The sequence below is a fragment of the Lygodium microphyllum genome, chromosome 17 (assembly GCF_053477565.2).
Source record: "Lygodium microphyllum isolate KBCC chromosome 17, Lygodium_microphyllum_v1.1.10, whole genome shotgun sequence".
In the NCBI taxonomy this organism is placed as follows: Eukaryota; Viridiplantae; Streptophyta; class Polypodiopsida; order Schizaeales; family Lygodiaceae; genus Lygodium; species Lygodium microphyllum.
In genome coordinates this window covers 108,735,372-108,758,346 of record NC_141151.1, presented here as the reverse complement: position 1 = coordinate 108,758,346, position 22,975 = coordinate 108,735,372, and the positions used below count along the sequence as shown (strand labels likewise).

The 22,975-nt window shown below is 47.1% G+C and overlaps 1 protein-coding gene across 8 annotated transcripts in view; it reads right to left on the bottom strand.

Moving 5' to 3' along the window:
- LOC148022246 (dynein regulatory complex protein 10-like) overlaps nucleotides 1-22,975 on the bottom strand; it is a 165,266-nt gene that overhangs the window by 46,009 nt on the left and 96,282 nt on the right. For 7 of the 8 annotated variants that reach the window (XR_015694473.1, XM_087697880.1, XM_087697885.1 and 4 more), the window contains one exon: nucleotides 4,451-4,507. The exons of the other annotated variant lie outside the window; for it this stretch is intronic. Coding sequence is in view for 6 of the 7 variants with exons in the window: in XM_087697880.1 (XP_087554006.1) it covers nucleotides 4,451-4,507 (57 nt within the window). In the remaining variant the exon portion in view is untranslated. The remainder of the gene's footprint in view (nucleotides 1-4,450; nucleotides 4,508-22,975) is intronic. 8 annotated transcript variants of the gene reach the window in all.

Below are 22,975 nucleotides of genomic sequence, written 5' to 3'. Positions count from 1 at the left end.
ACTCTTCTATGCATGTAGTTCTTCCAACCGAGTCCATATAGCATATGCAGAATCCAAACCTTCAATGTCAAACAACAAGGCATCAGAAATCAATAGCTCGATGGTTGAGCATGCAAGCTAATTTAACTCGTCCCAATCTTCTTGTTCCATGTCCGCGGGCTTTGCCCCTTTGGTTTTAATTGGCTTTGCCTGCTTTCTTTTGAAACAGGATATTGTAGCACTGTTTTTGCCAAACTACAAAGTTATGTGCTCCTTCAAGCTTCTTTATGTGCATGAGATTACTACTGTCACTACTGCCAGCCATGATTTTCAGCCCAAATGTGACAAAAAAATCAGCAAATGCAAGCCCAAACTGTCATCACAAGTAACCAAGGTACAAACAAGTACCAACCAGCAATAAATGACCATGTAGAAGCACAGATTTCAGATCTGTAATTAAATTTTCACAAGCACCAAACCACCTGCTACAGCATTCCACAACTGATTACAGCTATTCCAAGGGCATATGCATCACATTACATGAGAAATCCCAAATTTTAGCTGCAATTTCTATTGTACATGTACCTACAGGCATAAAATTTGACATGCACGGTCAAAAGGCCCAAAATTTTTGTGCTCAAAGCATCAACCGCACATCTCCATTTTCTCTATCATGCATAGAATAAGCCAATTTTGCCAAAATAGAGCAATTTCAGCAATACCCCCAAATTTTACCAAGTGTTGATGTCCAAATTGCATAGAATTGAACTTGCATGTACATAAAATGACCAAATGGTGCACAAATTTTGCCCAAACTACAAAAGCCCCAAATTGCACGGGGTTTAATGTGCATCAATGTCGAGAAATTGGATAAATTTATGCCCAATTTGTGCATGTACATGAAAAGCCCCAAATGTCGGAGGCAAGATGTCACAAAATTCCCACAATTTTTGAGACAGATATCACTATTGCATCTTGCTCACACCAAATTTGGACAAATCCCCAAATTTTCCAAGTCCTGCGTGCACTAATTTCAATGAAATTGAAAGGATTTCACTAAAATGTGAAAACACCTCAAAATTCCTGGGCAAATGTGCACTGACTTTGCAATTTCTGAGTTAGATTGTCTAGTTCTGCGTTAAGATCCCCAAATTCGGGAAAAGCCCCAAGTTTTTGGACTTGAATTGCACGAAAATTTGTGTTGTGCCTCCATGCATAAACCCTCGGTAGGGGAACTTTAAAAAAAAAAGAATTTTGAAGGAAAAAACAAAGTTGAACAACGGGTCAACGGACCTGCCGTGCAGGTCGCCGCCTGGTATCTGCTGTCCCATCGCGTGTCAACAGCCTCGCCAGTGGCCTGTCGTGTGTGGAGGCTGCCACCAGTGCCGTCGCTTGTGCAGCTCGCCAGCTATTGAGCTCGTCAGTGCATATGCAGATTGGCACCCTATTACATCGTGCAGCTCGTTCGTCGACTGCTTTACAGGCGTCATCCGTCAGGCGCCATCTAGTCCCGTTGAAGAGAAAGTGCCACCGGATGCCACGGCTACAGCTCCCGCCAGTTGCCTATCCGACTGGCAACATGTCAAATGCCTGACGACTAATTGCCTCACACCTAGTTGTCAGGTTAGAAAACGACCTCACGAGCTACACGCCTGCTTGTCAGCTCCTGCTCGAACTGCGAGAAGTTGGAACGCCTCAACCGCAGCTCTGATACCAGTTTGTAGTGACATGTTAGGCACAAAGATCAAGACACTAGGAGTTCCTTAGGCACGAAGAGATAGAGAGAGTGGGAGAGAGTAAGGCAGAGAGTGTGCACAATTTTAGGTACAATGACGAGTGTGTACCTTTAGGTTTTTAGATAGATATATATGTGTAAGTACAAGTGCTAAGGGTGTCTTCACACCCGAGAACGTTTAAAGGCACAAGGGCCTTTATTCCCAACAACTTCTAGAGTTAGTTCTAGAGTTAAATTAACTCTAGTTGAGTTAGGGATAGGTCTAACTTACTTAAGATCTATTGTACTTTCATTCTACCATTCAAGCACTTGCATCTTTTGAGTGTCGAAATACTACCCACTCTTGTTCATTGTCTTGTGCTCTCTCTCTCTCTCTCTTTCTTTCTTTTTTTCGTAAAAGGTAATTGTATTAATTACGAAACTCTCTCTCTCTCTCTCTCTCCCTCTCTAACGGGTGTGACGACTGCTGTGTGACGTTGGCATGAAGTGTGATGCTGACATGACGGACATGTGTCTCGCGTAACGTGTGATGCTGACTTGATATGACGTGTGCCTGGCGCGACGGACGTGTCTATCGTGAGTGACAGGACTGTTAGGTCCATCCTCCAAGAGACACCTCTCTAGGGTGAGGCAGACCTGTCATGAGCAAGAATGTACCTGGTGTGAGACAGACCTATCATTAGTACTATAGTGATGCAGAGATGTACTGAATGCATTGATGCAGGCGTACTGTACGCAATAATGTACTGACATAGACCCAAATGCCAATGTATTGAGATTGCAGACATAATCAGATTGATATGACATGAATGTACTCATAATGACATGAATGCAGACTTGGGTGAATGTATTGATGCACTAGCTTATGGACTAGGCAATGATGCATTGACTTTGATTTTGATCATGTCCTGGAGTATGCAATAATGCACTAATTGGGGCTGCAATTTGTATTTTTTCAATGACTGTAAACAGTGTGAAGGCATTTGGGCTCGTAAAAGATTATTGGGCTTGCAAAAATTTAGTAAGGGGCTAGGGAAACCCTAGAAATTTGCAGGAATCACAGAAATTGCTCTGATTTGACAGTACAAAGTACAAGCTGAGTGGCTTTGCACACAGTGTGTGAGAGATGGATAATGTAGACAAATGCAAGCATCAAACCATGGAAAATGAATATTTGAGAGATGAATCTGATCAAGAACTAACACAAACATCCATGGAAGCAATGTTCAACACCCCTTCTAAGAACACACGGTACAAGACGTATGGCCGTAGGGTCCGTGATTGGACCGTCTCCCCAGTATCTGACAGGCATGGAAAGACCTCACGCACCATGAATGAAAAGAAATACGAAGAAATTCATCTCATGATTGGCTCTGAACTACAAATTATGAGACAAGAATTAGAGAAAGAAATACGAGAGCAGGTCAACGCCGAACTGATAGTAAATCAGAGGGCAGAAATGCAAGACATGCAGATAAAGATTAAGAATGACTTACAGACACAAATGCTGTCCAAAATGCACACGCTGAAAATTGAAATTCTGAAAGTGGTAGATGCCTAGAAATCTGAAATATTAGAACTAGGGGAAGAATTGAATACATTTAAGAAAAAAGAAATGAACGTGCAAGAAGAGTTACAAAAAGAGAAAGAGGCTTTGAAGGCATGTGAAAGGGAGGTTCACTCGTGGGCAGAAGTTGCAAAAACAACACAGAAGCAGATGGAAGAAGCCAGCCCATGGATTGTAGTAAAAAAAAAAGGGAACATCAGTGAACAAGACTGAAGTAATGAATGCTACCTTGGAAGAAGAGGCTAGGAGATGGGCTGGTTTTATATGTACGGGTAGTAGGATGGGAGGAGAAGAGCAGCCCACAGCAAGATGCTAAGACACTTGTTGACAAAATTGGGGCTTCAGACGTACCTAGCGTCAGTGCTTGGAGAGTGGGAAAAGTGGACTCTAAGTCCAAGGCTCTAATTCTTCACACCTAGTCACCATGCAATGTTTTTAGGCCAATCTGTCTTGATGTCTTGGTGAAACTGTGCAACTCTGCAAAGAGCACTCTAGCTCCACTTCTCTTCTGTTTGCTATTTCTTTTAAAGTGTTAAATTTGTTCTACAGTTTTAAAGTTCTACTGCCCCTTAAGCATTGAACAGAGATTTCAAAAATCCATAAGATTTCTTGGTGCACCCATTCAGAAGCTATATCATGCATCTTAAAGAGATGGATCTTTTTTCTTTGTTAGAGAAAAGCATGATTCTAACAATAAATTCTCTCAAGACAAAGTATCCCAAGTCAGAGTACAAAAATAGCTCTGTAAGGGACTTCCAAAAACAAAAAATATTAAAAAACGGGGAAGTCTATCACAAGGCCTGAGTAAATGACCAATCAGGAGGTCTATAGTGCCAAACCACGTGGCTGACAATGAAAGAAAGTGCTAAACCCCAAGTCCTGAGAAAAGCATCTCTCCTCTTCCTCATAGTCTCAAAACTGCCCTGTATCCTCTCCCATCTCAAAAAGATGTCTTCTTAGTCTATAACAATTGAATTTTCATTTTTAAACTTATACACTCATCATACAATCAAGAAATAGTGTTAGCTTCTGGTTTCATTAGTATGTAGGATATTAGAAAGGATTCAATTGTATTATTTGATGTTGGACAAGAAAATCTAAGTTTTAATAAAAGATTCCAAACAACACTCTGTAGTGCTAGGCCTTCAACACAGAGCCAAGATCTGTACCTGGTATTTTTTTAGCTCAGCTGTTAGCTCTGTATGTCTTGCAACCAGAATACTTTCCTAAATCAAAACAAATGATCCAACTATTTTAATACAAAAATTTGATAAGTAGGAAAGTCAACACCAAAGACACCATACACTCAACAAGAGTGAAGTTTAATCCTTCAAAAGTGTTTATGCAGTGACCAAATAGCATTGTGAAGCAAGGTGAGACTAGTAAAGGTCCACAAATTATCAATTCAACTTATAGTACTCTCATTTCTTCTCCCAAAAACATAAGAGACCTAGTATTGTTTTTTCCATATCTCTCATTGCCAGCTTTGCGGTCAAGAGCCTAAGACAGAGGAGCATTACATATGCAGATGCGCAGTACACTATGACATACAAGGACGGTACCACTACCTCTTCCATGATAGATTTGGACCCCTTCGCCACGTCATGGAGTACAAGGACTAGAGAATGCCTAGGTCTCTTCCTCCTAGAACTCGAGAGGCGCCGAATTGCACTACTGCGAGATAGGAGGTCAGCTCACCCAGAGGGACACACACAGAGAGCAGCGACAGACTTCTTCTACAGAGCTGACCCTACTGACACTACCAGCCTAGCAGAGACAGAGCCACCCCGCCAGACACCTTATAGGCCACACCGTGGAGTCACATTGAATAGAGCCATTTCCCTTCGTCGAGCACGACGACCCCGTCTACCAGAACCACGTCCGAGGAGGCCACACCACAATCGGATTAGAGCCATTATCATGAGACACCACAAACTCACCACCAGGCATATCAGTGAAGCAGCTAGGGACCGCATCATAGCTGAGATCATGTGCAGATCTTGAGATCAGCCACTACAGCCCATAGTCCCCACCACACTTTTGTACATGGTTCTATCAGATCTAGTTCCCCTTTCCTTTCCTTTTCTTTTCTATCAATGGAACAGCACTACACATGGTTCAACCCTAGTATAGTCCCATCATATGGTTATTTTCAGTATTGTTTCATAGGCCACCTGTTGGGAATCTCACACGCCTTACTTACGCCTACGCTCATATGGGAGTGTGCGGGTGATCACTAGGACACTGGGGCACTTTTTACTCTCGGTAGGAGAGGTTTTTTCCCCCAGATTATGTGTACTATTTAGTATGTGCCTGTGGTGCACACTTACGGGCACTTACTGTGTTCGGGTGTGAACAGCCCCTTATAACTCTAAGGTATAAGGGTTATCATTTGTACTTTCTGCTTACACTCTATTCAGTACTATTGCATTGGGTATCGTGCTCAACTCTGTCTCTCACTCTCACACTGTCTACTGCACTTCAGCTGCACCTCGATCCTCTCCCATCTGACATTTGGTATCAGAGCTCAGCTCTGAACTCAGCGTCTGCAGCCCACTCCAGTTCAGCCAGCCCCCGCCAGTTCTGCCCCAGCCGCCTGTACCTGTGCGTGTCCTGCACAGCGCGCCCTGCCCAGCGCGCCACCTGTACCTGCGTGCTGCCACCTCTGCCCAGCGTGTCCTCTGCCCTGTGTCTGCCCAGCGTGCCCCTTCGCCTGTCAGTCTGCCTGCGCAGCCTCCCTGCGCTGAGCTAGACTGTGCCGTCAGCTCCAGCGACCAGCGACACGTCACGTCAGCACGCGCGCTGTTCGACAGTGCAGTCTTCGACAGTCCTGCTCGCCGTTTTTGACCACGTGCAGCCCGCCTGCCCATCGCGACTGGTCAGCCCGTCTGACGACCTGCTCCCGCCTGCCCGCCTGCCTGTGTCACGTCAGCAGCTCGCGACGTGCTTCACGCCCAGGTAAAATTTTCAAAATTATTGTTATTCCAGCCCAGAATAAAATTCTGGAAGCGGCGGTTCACACGCGGTTGGCACAGATTTACTGGAAAAGTAAATTTCATGCAAATTTCTGACTGAATGGTCAGAAAATTTTGGGGCTTATGTGTATTTGGAGGACAGATGCATTTAAACTGCTGATACAGTCACAGACCGACTGTTTTTGACAGAGATTTTGGCAAAATTTTGGGGATTTATTCATAACAGTGTTGCACTGCACTGTTTGCACATTGGGAAACGTGCTGTGTCTGTCTGTGACACATTGAATGCACATTTTGGGGCTTTTGTAACAGACATTTGTGACAGAAATTTTGGGCAGAAAATTTTGGGGCTTTTGATGTTTTAGTGCTGCTGAGCACTAATTGCACCTTGGGAAGCGTGCATCAGTGACAGTTTTTTGTGACAGAGTACCCTTTGCACATTAATTGCAGACTTGTGTTTGCTGCAATTTCTGGAAATTTGCAGATTTCCAGCCCGTACTGCATTGACATTGCTCTATTGCCTTTTGGGAAATAATGGCAAATCAGGGAGGAGATGTATTCACCTATGTGTCCAAGGAAGACCGATTGGATGGGAACAATTATTCCCTTTGGTCTTTTATGATGAAGAATGTATTAGTGGCAAAAAATTTGTGGGATTATGTCAGTGGAGAGGAAGCACGACCGGGAGTTGTGGCTCCCGCTACTCCTCCTCCAGGAGGACGTGCAAGAGGGCAACCTCAACCCCCTCCACCTCACCCCGCTCAGCCACTTCCCCCAAGAACTGCAGCTCAGAAAACTTGGGATACACGGGATGCACAGGCTATGTCGCTGATTGCATTGGCAGTTCAGCGTTCTATCATTCCTCATATTCGTTCAGCAGCTTCTTCACAAGAAGCTTGGTTGATATTGGAGCAGATGTTTGCAGGAAAGAATGAGACTCGCATCTCTTTCTTGAAGAAAGAGCTAGAGACTCTAAAGATGAATGAGGGTGATTCTATGCAGGATCATCTCAACAAAATTCAGGACTTGCGGGAGCAACTCATGAATGTGGATGAGTACTACTCAGATGCGCAGCTGATTTCTACGACATTGAATTCACTGGCTCCCTCTTACTTGGCTTTTCATACTGCCTTGAACCTCACTATGAGGATTTCGAAAGAGCCCATCACTTTCATTCAGCTTGTCAGTTTGCTTCTAGAGGAAGAGCAAACTAGACGGAACAGTGGTGTGGATGGTATAGCCTCGGAGCAGGCTTTTATGTCAAGGCAGAAGGGTAAAAACAGCCAAGGGAAAAATGCTTCGCAGAGTTCTGGTAGTAGTAACACTTCACAGACAAGTCAGAAACAGGGGGGCACGCAAGCCAAGAAAGGAAAATGCCATTACTGCAAGAAGCCTGGCCACTACATCACTGAGTGCAGGAAGCGCATCGCCAAAGAGAAGAAGAAGGAGTCAGGGATGTCTGTTTCTGCAGCTCCTTCCACTGCTAGTGAGTCCGCGTCCTTTGTTGCAGACAGGGACTATTGTTTTTACACTTGCAGTTATGATGTCTCTTGGGCTGATAGAGCATTTAGCTCTACAGAAGATGCTCTGGATTTTCTCCCATCTGACACCACCCACATATTTGTAATGTTATCTTTTCCTTACTGATGGGATGACATTAGACATGGATGTACTCTGGATTTTGTCTCATAGGCCACATTGGCCTTATGTAGACATTAATATATTACAAGGTGACTCTAAGTGCATGAGTATTGACTTTTCTCCCAGCCCTTGTATTTGTCAAAGTGCAGCAATGCGGAAGCGTAGGACATAGACTGAGAGAGAGTGAACAGAGAGAGAGAGAGAGAGAGAGAGAGAGAGAGAGAGAGAAGGACGGAGACGCGACGGCGATGGCAAGGAGCTCGATCGCGCTGGCGCCGCCTAGTTCTGTCGCCTTGCAGAAGGTCGCCTGATCTGTCCTGTTCCGCCCTCTGCGTCCGCCTGCGCCCGTCTGACCCTGCGAGTCCCTGCGCCCGTCGGGCCCTGCGTGCCAGTTTGCCCCTGCGTCCGTCGGGCGTCCGTCTGGCCCTGCGTGCCCCGCCCTGTCGCCGCCCCTCTGACCTGTGCGCTTGGCGCCGCCCTGACCTCTCGCCTGTCGCTTCCCCCTGCGCCCCCTTCGTCGGCCCCCTGCGCGCCTTTCGTCTTTCACCCGCCCGCGTGCTGCGCCGCCCTGCCCTGTGATTTCTTCGCCGTCCTGCCCTGCACGCCGCCTGGCCCCTTTCCCCAGGGCAGCGCCGGCTCGACTGAATCCTACGTGAAGCTGGGGACCAGCAATCCGTCCCTGCGCAGGATCGACCTCACCTAACCTAGCTCGCCCTCTGCCAGGACGAGTGTGAACACAGCAGTATGGCTGGCCTGGATATGGATTTTCTTGACCGGACGGTGGCAGCCCTTGGCCCTGATTCCGATGCAGATGAGCCGGAAGATATGGTGCCATGCACGGAGGAGTTGCCGCCGAGTTCTGAACTGCCACCTGCCGGCAAACGCTCCAAGCATACGCCTGATGAGCCAATGAGTCCTCCGGAACGCTCCTATGCGCAAGTGGCCTCTGATCCTGTGGACTCGCAGGAAATTGACTGGGAGCATTTGCTGGACTTCGCCAATACTCTGCTCGGCGATTATGTCCAGCATAATACCGAATCTTTTTCTGTTGCGGGAACGGATGATGTGCTGGACGCCACGGTGGACCCCAAATCAGTCTTGCGATCCTTCTCGGTGTTTTATGACCATGCAGTTATACTTTTCTTCACTGGCAGGATCCCAGTGCTTTCGCATATTCGCCAGTGGTTGCACCATCTATTGCAAGGGGAGTCTGTTGAGGAGATCTTCCTTGGACCTCGCGGCTTTTATGAGGTCCTGCTGAAATCGGAAACGCATCGCGCTGAGCTCCTGTCCAAGTTGCCGCTATTCTTTGATCGCCGCCTGGTCCATGTTGTGCCATGGCGCCCCATGGCCGACTTCCAGCGTCTGCTTCAACGCGAATGCCCGGTGTGGGTGGAGGTGGAAAATTGTCCGGCGGTCTATTGGCCCATGTTGAAGGATGCGATGGCAGTTGTGGAAACAGTGCTGGTTCCCCCAAGCCTCAGGGCGATGAACCGCAACCGTTTATGCATACTATGGGACACGGCCAGGAAAAGGCCCACGTGGCTTCGCCTCAATTGTTCGGGCATGCATCCTTTGTATTTTCGCTTAAAATGGGGCAACTTTACGGGCCACTGCTTTTCATGTGGTAAATTGGGGCATTTCATGGCCGAATGCCCTGAAAAGCAATCGTCTTCGGAAGATGCGCAGGTTGTGCTGCCCAAGGACGACATGCTGCTTGATGCCACGCCCCAGGAAGCCCTTCAGTCTCCTCATGTCATGGATAAAGGCAAACAACAGGTCCTGAGTGTGGATTCCCGTCGCACTGACTGGTTTGAGGCACGTCCCACAAAATGTAAAAAGTTGGATGCAGGCCTGGCGGATCATGGGCCTACCACGCCCCAGGATTCCGTGCGCACGTATACGCGCCGGAAAGAAATGGCCACTTCACAGCAGGCTGCGCGTCCTACGGCCCCGTCTACCCCCCGTAATCAGTCTCCAAGGAGAGCCTATACCGATGGCCCCAAAGGCCCACCTGCCAAGCTGGCGTTCGATGCCAAAGGAAATGTTATTACACCCTGGGATCGGCGTTATCCCCGCCCCTCTCCCAAGGCAGTGGATTTCCCTTCTACCTCCAAAGCAGGTCGCCAGAATTCTTTTGCAGTATTGGCTGATTTTCTAGATGAGGGTGTATCCTGGATGCTCTCGCGGAAAAGGTGAAATCGAGGCAGCAGGCGCCTCGTTCCTGACTTCCTTCTTTGAGGATACATGAAGATAGCCACGTGGAATGTGCGAGGCATTTGCTCTTGCCATAAGCAACATGCCATGTGGACCGTCTTGCATGAGAACCAGTGGGATGTATTATGTGCAGTTGAGCATAAAAGTCACGGTGAAGCAGGAAAAGTGATGGATTGTCATGGATTCCGTCTGTTTTATGCAGGGACCCATGCTACGCACTATTCGGAAGTGCTGATGATTGTCCATGAGAAATATCAGCCTGTCCTTGTTAAAAATGATGTGCAGGGCCGCTTTCTGGTGATCGAAGTCTTATTTGAAGGAGAGATTTTATGGCTATTGGGCCTCTATGCTCCGAATGATCCCGCATCCCAACGGGATCTTTGGTCCACTTTGCAAGGCTCCATGTCACTCGGCCGAAGGGGGTTTTTGATGGGAGATTTCAATATGTGTGTTGACTCTTCTCAGTCCACTTCAGGGCATTCGGTAATGGATACGCCGGAAAGCCGGGTGTGGAGTTCCTTTGCTTTGCACGTACTCAAGCAAGATCTTTGGTCATGGCTTCACCCTTCTTTTTCAGGATTTACTTTTCATTCCGCACAATATGCAACTACCTGGTCGCGATTGGACAGAATGTATATCATGCAGGGGGATGATTTTCTTCCCCAGATGTTGGAAATGAAGGTCTTGCGGCAATATGCGTTGTCGGACCATTTCCCCCTCCAGCTTGAGATGCGGGCACACTCTATTGCACCTTTTGTGCAACTGCTGGATAGGCTCCCTTTACGTTTCAACTCCTCTTATTTGAAGCATTCGATTTTCCAGGGCTATATGCAGCAGCTGATTGAGAGGTTCTTATTGGACTTCGCCTCTGAGGGCTTGCCTTCATTTGCACGGCTGCTCTCTAATGTGCAGCGGGTTGCTCGCCAGTATGGGATCCATCATGCCTCGCTTTGCCGCCGATGTCGACATGCAGCACAAGACTTACTGGCTTTGGTCCGTTCCTTGCTTCTGGATTCCCCTGATGATGATTTTCTGCTGTCTCTGGAGAGGCGGTTGGCCCATCTTATTCAAGTGTTTCAGTTGAAATCTTATCAACAGGCCAAGCTGCACAACTTGACGGACACATTGCAAGATAGCACCTGCCAGTCTCATAAGTTCTTTCGCGCCTTGCATGCGTCTCCGGCTTGCGAAAATATGGCCAGACTCTAGGATTCAGAAGGTCGCATGGTCACAGATCCGCAGACCATTGTCACTATGTGCAGAAACTATTTTATGGAACTTCTTGGTTCCTCTTCCTCGCCTTCTAGCCAGGTTACGCATGCCCGCTCGGTCTTCTATCATCTGGTCCGCCAGCAGGTTCCAGTTGATATGCAAGCCACTTTGGAGACGGATATTTGCGAGAAAGAGGTTATGGACGTTTTGTTGCACCTGCCGAAGGATAAAAGTCCTGGCTGGGATGGTCTCACGAATGAATTCTTTCACACCTCGGCCATGCAGTTGGTGAAGCCATTGGTGGCCATGTTTCAGCAGGTGTGGGAAACGGGGGTCATGCCCTCCTCATGGAAAGAAGGCCTTATCAAACTAATTCCAAAGGTCCCTTCGCCGTCAAAGTTGCAACACTAGAGACCAATCTCTTTGATGGGCTCCATGTACAAAATCTACTCCAAAGTGCTGGCGAATCGGCTTCACAAGCACCTTCCAGCTGTTGTGCATCCTCTCCAATATGGCTTCATTAAGGGCCGCAACATTCTGCATAATATCTTAAATGTGCAAAATGGCTATTGACTATGCGCGGCACTCCGGTCAGGAAGTGGTATTGATCCAATTGGACTTGGAAAAGGCGTTTGATTATGTGGACTGGTCTTTCATTGCAGACCTCATGTCGGCTATGGGCTTTGGTACCCGAATGTCCCGATTGATCTACACCATTAGTGCTGAGGCTTCCTCCAGAGTTATGCTTAATGGTGGAGTTACAGAGCCATTTGTCCTTGCACGCTCGGTCAGACAGGGTTGTCCTTTGAGCCCTCTCTTCTTTTCCCTGGCGACTCACCCGGTCCTTTCGATGTTATTCTCCATGGCAGCCTCTGCTCAGCTGGCCGGGCTGTCTCTTCCGTTGGGTCAGCACTTCGTTAGCCAATCTTTGGCTGATGACACCTTTATGATTTTGCAGGCGGACAGGGACAACATTCGAAGGGCATTAGATGTTTGGACGCTCTTTAGTTAGGCCTCTGGGCTTCGCATCAATGCCCTTAAGTCAGCCATTCTCAGTTGTACGGAGCCTGATTTACAGTCCTTAGGCTGGCAAGGTCAGGTGGTTTCCCGTGGCTCCATCGTCAGGCATCTTGGATACCCATTGGGGGTGGATGTACGGCCAAAAGACCTGCTGGAGTGGATTTCACAAAAACTGGCGGCGAAGTTTATGTATTGGAAGTCGCAAGCGTGGCCATTCCATGTCCGCCTCAAAGTGGCCCAGACAATCATGCTTCCAATGCTAACGTATTTCCTGCCTCTGTTGCCATGGACGCCTACTACTTTGAAGGCCCTCACTCATCCCATCCGTTTCATGCTGTGGAAGAAGGATTCACTGCAGGCCGGCATTTCCTGGATTTCATGGTCACACGCATGTACCCCTAAGCGCATGGGTGGAGGAGCTATTTTGGATGCACACACTCATATGTTAGCTCTCCGTTGGTCCCTTTTTCGTGCCATGTGTGTGGATCATCACCCATGGACCATCATAGCCCGTTATTTTCTTGAGGACAGCGGGCTCCGCCATGGCAACACACGGCTTCGGGCCCCCTGGTGGCATGTCCTTAATGCAGACTCTCGTGTTTCCAGTCCCTCTTCCTCTTTGTTACTGCACTTGGTCGCCTCTTGGAAAGTGGTGCTCCAAAAGGCCCGTTGGCACCCAGTAGGGGACCGCTTGCAGACTAACTCCTTTCAGCTGGAATTGTTGGCAGTATCAAGACTCCTTTCATGGGAAGATAAACATCAACTCAGACCAAGATTTAATCGCATGGCCCGTTTAGGTGTGACGTCAGTTGCAGATGCTACCCTTGCCACTCGTAATGTCCTCGTATCGTTTCAGACTGCTCGGCGACTCTTCAAGATCCCGCATGGATACCGTGATTTATGGGAGCAGCTTTCGTCGGAGCTTCAGGGTCGGCAACCCTTTCCTACCTTGACTATGGATCGCCCTTGGCAGGACTGGGACCTTGCAGGCCGCCTGAGTCTGGAAAAGGCCTCTACTAATCAAGTGTATCATCTTCTTGTTCAAGATCACCAATGGCTGGGAGAGAAAGCTAATACTGTTTGGGGACTGCGGAAATCGCTGTCATGGTGGCAGAAAACGCTGATGGAGGGCTGGCTAAATAAGACACCTTTCAAATGCAAGGTTTTTCTTTGGCGGGTGATGATTGGTGGTCTTCCTCTGGCCTCGACCCTTGCCAAGCGTCGCATCTCGAATGGCAATTGTTTCTTCTGTACCACACCGGCGGAATCGGCCCGACATCGTTTTCTCTCTTGCCCGCTCGCCAAGAATATCTGGTCACTCTTGTCGCACATTTGGCGCGCGGTGGTGGGGTCCTCGCTAACTCCTTTCGACTGGGTTTTTGTGCGCCCGAAGTATCCCGCACCGCCACAGTTGCATGAGAAGATCTTATTTAACTTTTTCAGATATTGGGGATGCTGGCACATTTGGACCATGCGCAATGCTTTTCTCTTTGATTCGGCCTCTAATGTACTGCGACATATTGCCAGGCTTAAAGGGCTCTTGCATTGGCAGCTAGATATCATCCGACACTCCGACTTGCTCCCTCGGGAGGATTTGCATCCGTGGCATATGGCAATTGTCTCTGGCTCGTTGCCATGATTGGTGTAACCTTTTCAATGCATTATTACGGGGCTTCCCCACACGTTGGCCTAGGGCCCTCGTGTATCTTGTAAGCAGAAAAAAGAGAGAAAGAGAGAAAGAGAAAACCTCTTCACATGATGGCTTTGTATCATCATGTATCTTGTAATCCAGTAATCTTGTATTTTTTTCGTAATTAATACAATTACCTTTTACGAAAAAAAAAAAAAGAGAGAAGGAGACAGTGTTTTATGGCCGAATGCCTAGAGAAGAAACCATCTTCAGATGATGAGCATGTTGCGCTGCCGATGGAAGACATGGTGCTTGATGCTGCACCCCAGCCACATAAAGTTCTGGATAAAGGTAAACAGCCTGCTTCGGGTTTGGATTCCCGTGGCAATGACTAGGTGGAGGCACATCCCAAAAAAGGTAAAAAGGTTGATGCTGGCCTGGCAGCTACTGGGCTTAATGTTTCACAAGATTCCATGCACACGTATATGCGCAGGAAAGAAATGTTGTCTTCAAAGCACACTGCGCGTACCATGGTTCCTTCTGCTCCCCGTAATCAGTCTGCTAGGAAAGTGTATACCAACGGTCCAAAGGGCCCACCTGCTAAGTTGGCTTTTGATACTTGAGGGAATGTGATTACGCCATGGGATCGTCGTTATCCCCGTTCCATTCCCAAGACAGTGGATATTCCGTCTACCTCTAAAGCTGGCCGTCAAAACTCTTTTGCCGTGTTAGTTGATTTTTTGGATGAGGGTGTCCTTGATATTCTAGCAGAAAAGGTTAAATCGAGGCAAGTGGTGCCTCGCTCCTGATTTTCTTTTTGAATACACATGAAGATAGCCACGTGGAATGTGCGAGGCATTTGTTCTCACCCTAAGCAACATGCCATGTGGACTATATTGCACGACAATCAGTGGGATGTCTTGTGTGCGGTAGAGCACAAGAGTCATGGTGAAGCAGGAAAAGTTGTGGATTGCCATGGGTTTCGCTTATTTTATGCAGGGGCACCCGCCGGGCATTATTCTAGTGTGCTTATGATTGTACATGAGAAATATCAGCCGGTTCTTATTAAAAATGATGTACATGGCCGCTTTGTGGTGGTTGAAGTTTTATTTAAAGGAGAAATCTTATGGTTGCTAGGCCTATATGCTCCGAATGATCCTTCATCCCGCCGAGATCTTTGGAATACCTTGAAGACCTCCTTGTCACTTGGAAGACGGGGTTTTTTTATGGGAGATTTTAATATGTGTGTTGATTCTTCACAATCCACTTCAGAGCATTCGGTAATGGACGCTCCGGAAAGTCGGGTGTGAAATGTGTTTGCTCTTGCCGTGCTTAAGCAAGATCTATGGTCTTGGCTACACCCTTCTTCTACAGGGTTTACTTTCCATTCGGCGCAGTATGCCACTACATGGTCGCGGTTGGACCGAATGTACATCATGCAGGATGATGATTTTCTTCTTGAGATGCTGGAAATGACAGTCTTGCAGCAATATGCCTTGTCGGACCATTTTCCTCTCCAGCTTGAGATACTTGCAACACAACCCATTGCACCTTTTATGCAACTGCTGGATAGACTCCCTTTACGTTTCAACTCCTCTTATTTGAAGCATTCGCTCTTTCGGGGCTATATGCAGCAATTGATTGATAGATTTTTATTGGACTTCGCCTCTGAGGGCACTGCTTCCTTTGAACGATTGCTCTCTAATGTGCAGCGGATAGCTCGGCAGTATGGGATCCACCATGCCTCTCTTTGTCGGCGGCGTCAACACGCAGCGGAGGACTTACTGGCTTTGGTTCGTTCTCTGCTGGTAGACACTCCAGATGATGAATTTCTACTGTCACTGGCAATGCGTTTGGCTGATCTTATTAAAGAGTTTCAGCTGAAATCTTATCAGCAGGCCAAATTACAAAAGTTGACTGAGAATTTGCAGGATAGTGCTTGTCAAACTCATAAGTTCTTTCACGCGCTGCATGCCTCTCCGGCTCGAGAAAATATGACTAAACTCCAGAATTCAGAAGGTTAAATGGTCACGGACCCTCAGACTATTGTTAATATGTGCAGGAATTATTTTTTGGAGCTTCTTGATTCTTCTCAGTCACCTTCTGACCAGGTTACGCATGCACGTTCAGTCTTCTATGATCTGGTCCGACATCAGGTTCCACTCGATATACAAACTACTTTGAAGTCAGATATTTGTGAGGAAGAGGTTATGGATGTTTTGTTGCGCCTGCCTAAGGATAAAAGTCCTGGTTGGGATGGTCTCACCAATGAATTCTTTGAGAGTTCTGCTACCCAACTGGTGAAGCCATTGACGGCTATGTTTCAGCAGGTTTGGGAAACAGAGTTCATGCCTTCCTCATGGAAAGAAGGGCTTATCAAATTGCCACCAAAGGTTCCTTCGCCGTCAATGTTGCAACATTGGAGACCAATCTCTTTGATGGGTTCGATGTATAAAATCTTTTCCAAAGTGCTGGCAAATCGGCTCCACAAACATCTTCCGGCCATTGTGCATCCGCTTCAATATGGTTTCATTAAGGGCCGCAACATTCTGCATAATATCTTAAATGTGCAAATGGCTATTGACTATGCGAGGCACTCTAGTCAGGAAGTGGTATTGATCCAATTGGATCTGGAAAAAGCGTTTGACTATTTAGATTGGTCTTTCATTGCAGAACTTATGTCTACGATGGGCTTTGGCACTCGGATGTCCCGCTTGATCTACACCATTAGTGCGGTGGCCTCTTCGCGAGTTATGCTAAATGGTGGTGTTACACAGCCCTTTGTCCTGGCACGTTCTGTGAGACAGGGTTGTCCTTTGAGTCCTCTCTTCTTTGCCCTGGCGACTAATCCAGTTCTCTCGATGTTATCCTCCATGGCAGCTTCTGCTCAGTTGGCGGGATCGTCTCTTCCTTTTGGTCAGCACTTCGTCATCCTCTAAGTATTTTGAATTTTGATTATCATGCACAAATCACTGTACCAGAAAGCTACATCAATGTCCGGGTTCCTCTATGACCTCCGCGGTCCATCCTGCAGTTCCCACTCCTCAGGGACCCCCTCGATCCTTGAATCTCGGAGTATGTCACAGGCCCAATGAGGAGGAGGATGAACCTCTCCCCGTCACTCTCCATCTGCTCAAGACTCAGGGACATCCATCGGTGGAAGCTCCTTAGGGGTATCCGGTGGAAGAGAAGACTCTGAATCATAAGAAAAATCTCCATCAAGAGGCTCTGGCTCCAAAGGAACTATCTCAAGAGCCCAACTCTCCCCTAGATCTCCAAAAACGGGATGCTCTTCACCCACCTCAATGGCCGGAACTTCCACAAACCGCACATCTCGGCTCATGTAGACATCCCACTTGAAGGGATCAAACAGACGATAACCTTGGGACTAGAGCTATAGCCAACAAAGACTTGTCATCGAGAAGCTGCCTCAAACTTGTCACGCTGAGTCTTCGAAATGTGGACATAAGCGTCACACCCAAAGATCCTGAAATAAGAGATATCAAGCTTCGTCCCAAAGTAAGCCTCAAAAGGTGTCATCCTGTCAATGGCTGAATTGGGAGATCGATTGAGGATGTGAACTGTGGTAGCCACTTCCTCGGCCCACAGAAACTGAGGTGTCTGTCAATGCGCCATCATGGTGCGTGCCATCTTGATCACACTTTCAATTCTTTCGCTCCAAAGTGCAATTCTCTTGAGTGTTGGTGTTAGCAAACTCCTGGTGAATGCCCCTATCTGCACAAAAATGAGCAAACTCATTAGACACAAATTCACCGCCCTTGTTTGAACGCAAGGTCTTCAATCGCCAACCAAATCGGTTCTCCTCAAAGAGAAGTCAATCCTTGAAGTGAGAGAAATCCTCTGACTTCAAGGTCAAGAAATAGGTCTAAGTCATTCTGTTGTAGTCATCTACGATCAACATGAAGTACACACTCCCCTTCAGGGAATCAATCCTCATCGAACCACATAGATTTGTAGATACAAGCTCCAAAGGTGAAGTAGACTGCCTCAAAGCTTTGTTGGGAATTGCATCCCGATGCAATTTCCCACGAATGCAGGAGACGCATGGCTAATGGCTCACTACTATGTCCGGCAACCCGTGGACAAAAGACCCTTGCGACGCCTTCTGAAGGTACTCATAGTTCAGGTGGCCAAACCGAGCATACCATAGCTCGGACTGTGTCTGAGAGGTAAGAAGAAGGGAGGTAAGAGCTGTAGAAGAATTCAATTTGTAGATGCCATTCTCCTCATTCCCTGCTAAGAGAACCTTCCTCGATCCACGATCAAGGACTTGAACAGTATCACTATCAAACTCCACCAAGAGGCCAAGAGCACAAATCTTATGGACCGAAAGTAAGTGATACGTAAAGCTTGGCACATGCAACACCTCGGAACTGTGGGTACCACCACGTCCATCTGGAATAAGCTGCATCTCACCCCGCGTAGCAATAGACACAAAAGAGCTGTCTCCAATGAGAATCTGCCCACACGAAGGTCGCAAATGGACAACACCGACGGAAGGAGTCATGTGGCGTGAGGTACCACTGTCCACAATCCACTCTCGAGCTTGGGGAGCTGTCATCGCAGCATCACAAGCCATCGATGTAGGGTCCTCAATGACCGCTAAATGTAGAAAAGCAGCTAATGAGAGTACACCCACCACTCTAGAATCCTTCGTGTCCTTCTTGTCTTTGTTGGGGCAATCCTTCTTCCAATGACCGGTCTTACCACAAATATGGCAGGTCGATTCCTTCTCCTTGTCCTTCTTGGTTTTGTTGTCCTCCTTCTTCTTCTTTTGGTCCTTCCCCTTCTTTTGAGAGGCTTGACCAACCAAAGCCTCCGATTTGGAAGCATTCTATCCCTTCAAATATTCCTCTTGGTCCAAGACCATAGAAACCAACCCTTCCCACCGAAGAATCGACTCCTGCCCTGATACAATAAGAGCGAAATAAAAAGTACCAAATCGTGGCAGTAACTAAGACAACAAAGTGATCTCCATCTAATCGAGCTCCAACCATATCTCTTGAGCCACTATCAAGTGCTCAATGTGAGCTATCACGGCTGTAGTGCAAGATAGAAACAGAAAAGATCAAATCTTGGCATTCAATTTGTCCCAATGAGAGTGGACCTTGGTCAACTCCACATGAGCATTGGAAGAGAGTTTGGACTCATCTCTTACTGATGGCCTGTGAATCTCCTCCATCACAAGCTCCACCAAATCATAAGACTCGAGAATGGCCAACATCATCGCCCGCCAGATGCGGTAATTGTCATCATCAAGCTTCTAATCCGATGGAAGAGTCGGTAGGATATGCACCTTCCTGTCCATGATCGCCTGGAGCTCCAAATCAGTCTCTATAGACATGTTCACCTGCAATACCTACACAAACGCAAAATCAGCCCCCTCTAACTATGTAAATGCAGCCTATCAGGGCTGGTTCCTCCGCTGCCCAAACCTTCTATACCCGCCGGAGGCGATGAAAAGGTAAAATCTGCAATAAAAGGCCTAAAACACAGCCTTCCTCCCCTTCGAATAGCAATAACCTACAACAAATTCATCGGTTGGACTCCTTTCCCACACGCCCACGCTCGCTATAGCCTTGATCCGATGTGCAACCCTCCCACTCGCCCTCAAATCTTGGAAACGCAGCCTTGTGTCGTGCTGAAATCTCCTCTTTAGGTAGATTCAACCTCAATTAGTCCGTCTTCACTGCTCTGATACCATGTCAAAGTGTAGCAATGTGGAAGCATAGGACATAGACTGAGAGAGAGTGAACACAGAGAGAGAAAGAGAGAAAAGGAGACAGTGTAAACGCAGAAAATCTCCAGTGTAGTATGCTGTATGAGAGTGCAAAAATATACACGGGGGCAAAGGAAATATCTGCATCTGTCTCTAACTTGCTGTCTCCGACTTGATAACCTCGATCTCCGTCAGCCATAGCACAATCAGTCTCAGCCAACATATCTCAAGATCAGAATCTGAACACTGGAGTGTGCCACAAACTGGCTATAAATAGCCAAAAAATAGGAAATACCAGCACCAGGTCGGCTGCATTAATGCAGCCGACTGCAGTAAAAACTGTCCGACTGCACTGCTGACGTGGCCTCTGCCGTACTGTGCTAATGTGGCACTGCCATACTTTGCTGACGTGTCCAACTGCCTGTCCAGGGGATGACTCTACCTCTAACAATATTAGACTTCTTGTATTATCTTTTCCTTTTGATATTATCTTTTCCTTTTGATGTATCATTCTAGTGCTATACTTGGATAATTTTATACATTTATCTCCTAAGTTTTCACTAAGACGCTTATTAATAGATTTCTCTATGCTTTGAAAACAAAACAATAGCCTTTAAATTAGTATTGTACACTTGTGAACAATAGTATTTAACACACTAAAGATGCATGACATTGTAACAAGTGAGCCGTGTTACAGTGCTACTTAGCACCATCATACCTCTACCTAGAACATAATAGCACTAATTCAAATTGTGCACTACTAATTAAGAGTGATCCATTCCAAAATAGCACCATAGTACCCCTACTAAGTAATTAGCACAACTAACTATGCCGTGATACCTCCTTTCTTCCAAGTAAAATGTGGCTGATTATATTACTCAAAAAAACTGATTACAACGGGGTGATCGTGCTCAACAGACTAGCTGGAGCTGATGCAAAGTCACAACTACATCATGTATACAAGTCTCTCAAGGTGGTCTAGAGGGGATGGGGGCAAAGGGGGAGGAGGGGGGGGGGGGGGGGGGGGGGGGGGGGTTTTATATATCGCCAACTAGGGCTGCCTACCTGCATCACGAAGAATAGGTCCTGGCCATCCCAAGTGCACATGAAATCACAACGGAGCACCTGACTCACCCTAGACTCGCCCTGCACTTGGTCCCATCGACAGCGGAGGGAGTGGATGATGGAGGTCTAGAGCTCCGCTAAGGTCGCCTGTACTAAAAGTCTCTCTCCACCGAAAGCCTCCTGACACCGTGCCTTCTAGATATGCCATCCAGTAAGACTCCCTATGATCTCCCAGACCTCCAAGCGGTCTGTTGTGGGCTCCAGTACCTAGCAGATGGATAGAGCCTCCAAACCAACCATTGCGCACGACCCTACCTCAATAATGAATATTGTGTCCTGTATCCTGGCCTCATACAGAAGGTGACAGCCCTAGCTGACTACCTACCAACAGAAAGCTCCCCATGAGATACATCCAAGGCTAGGTGCTATACGGCAAAGGATGCGGCATGCTCCTCTCCACACGAGCTACGCCTCCTCACATGACCAAAGGTAGTGCTTTGGGGTTTTCAAAGGCTGCTATGTGCAGTGCTTACAACCTCCCTCCTGCATCCGGGCAAGCCAATTTCCCACCACCAAGCCTCCATGTGCCATCAGTCATAAGAAATACGACACCCTCCTTGGCCTCCAGCTATCCCATAGGCGGCGCTAGAAGGTCCGTCGGAAAGGCTCCGTGATGCTGTGCTCCGGCCAATGCCTGCTACGTGACGGCGCCCAATCCATATCCTCGTGCATCAGTACTTGTCTGTCAATCCTGGCAGTATACTCTAGGAACCTCGATGGCTTCTTGGCAACCGCAGTGGCCGGCCATAGCCACTCTCCTGGATCCCATTCCAGCTCATCAAGTGGTCTGCCCTCCCAGATCTAAAGGTGCCACTCCCTGAGCTCTTTCCATAAAACATAGGGGTCGAGTCATCACCATGTCTTCCCCTGAAGGCCCACCATCCAAATCCTCCTCCACGAAAGGGCGGCTATCCCCTCATCCTGCTGCCCTCTGTCAAGGGCCAAATGCCCCCTCTCCTGAACAGCGAAGAAAGTTCCGTATGGGGCGCCACCCGCTCTGCCTGCCACCTATAGGGGAATGCCCACTGGTGAAAACCTAGCTACCCATACCTCCCCGGGCTCTATCAGCTCTCGTATCGGGGAAGCAAGCCATCTATAGGGGGATGCTTGCTCGTGAAAACCTAGCTTCCCATACCTCCCCGGGCTCTATCGGCTCTCGTATCTGATGACATGATACCTCCTACTTAGTTGGAAACTTTAAAGTGACTATGGCACTCCGTTTATCTTGTTTTCCTTTTCAAAGAAAGGAAACCTATATTAATGACACCTCAAGAACAACCATCTTCATTGTAGTATCCAAAATATGAAATACCGTATGTAAAGTGCTACCATATTTTGGTAGTGATGTGTGTGAATACACTTTGGACTGCAGGAATTTTTTTCCCTCACCAGGAGGTTCTTTACCCATGGCTCTATCTACATGTCCGTTCAATCCGGAACAAACTTAGTCTTGTAAAACTTCTACTTGATATTTTTCAATACACTTTGTGTTCTGTGCTCTACTTTGGTATTAGAACGGGCTTCGGCTTCTTGGGCAAAGTCATTAGTACCCTTTGTTTCATCCCCTTCAATTTGGACTAGATTCAACAAGCATATATAGATTTAGTTATAGTACACGAAAGCCCATAGGGCTTGTGTCATCGGATTGTATACATAGGTTCATTTTGGGCTCCATTTGCACTATTATTAGCATTGCTAGGCTCTTTCATCCTTTTTTCTAGAATTTTCAACAATGTTCATTTCTAGAAGTAAGACCTACAATCTACTTTGTGCTGTGTGTATAATACCCATTGGTTTTTGTGTAGATTTTGTCTATACATGCAACTTATGCATCAAGTGTAGTCAATGACTATGGCTAATATTCTGTATATTGACTATTGAGGACAAGTGTTGAGGAAAAGTTGGATGGAACCAACTATTCACTATGGGCTTATATGATGTGGTGTTGCAAAAAGGTTGTGGAACATTGTGTAGGGAATTGATATACATCTATGGTTGTAAAAGCTACAGGTGCAACAAAAACAAATGATGTTGAGAATGTTGCAAGTTCCAGTTCCACTACAATTAATGCTAGAGCACCAGTACCTAGTACTGAGCAGATTCGCTAGGATGGCACAAATAAAGAGGCTCTTGC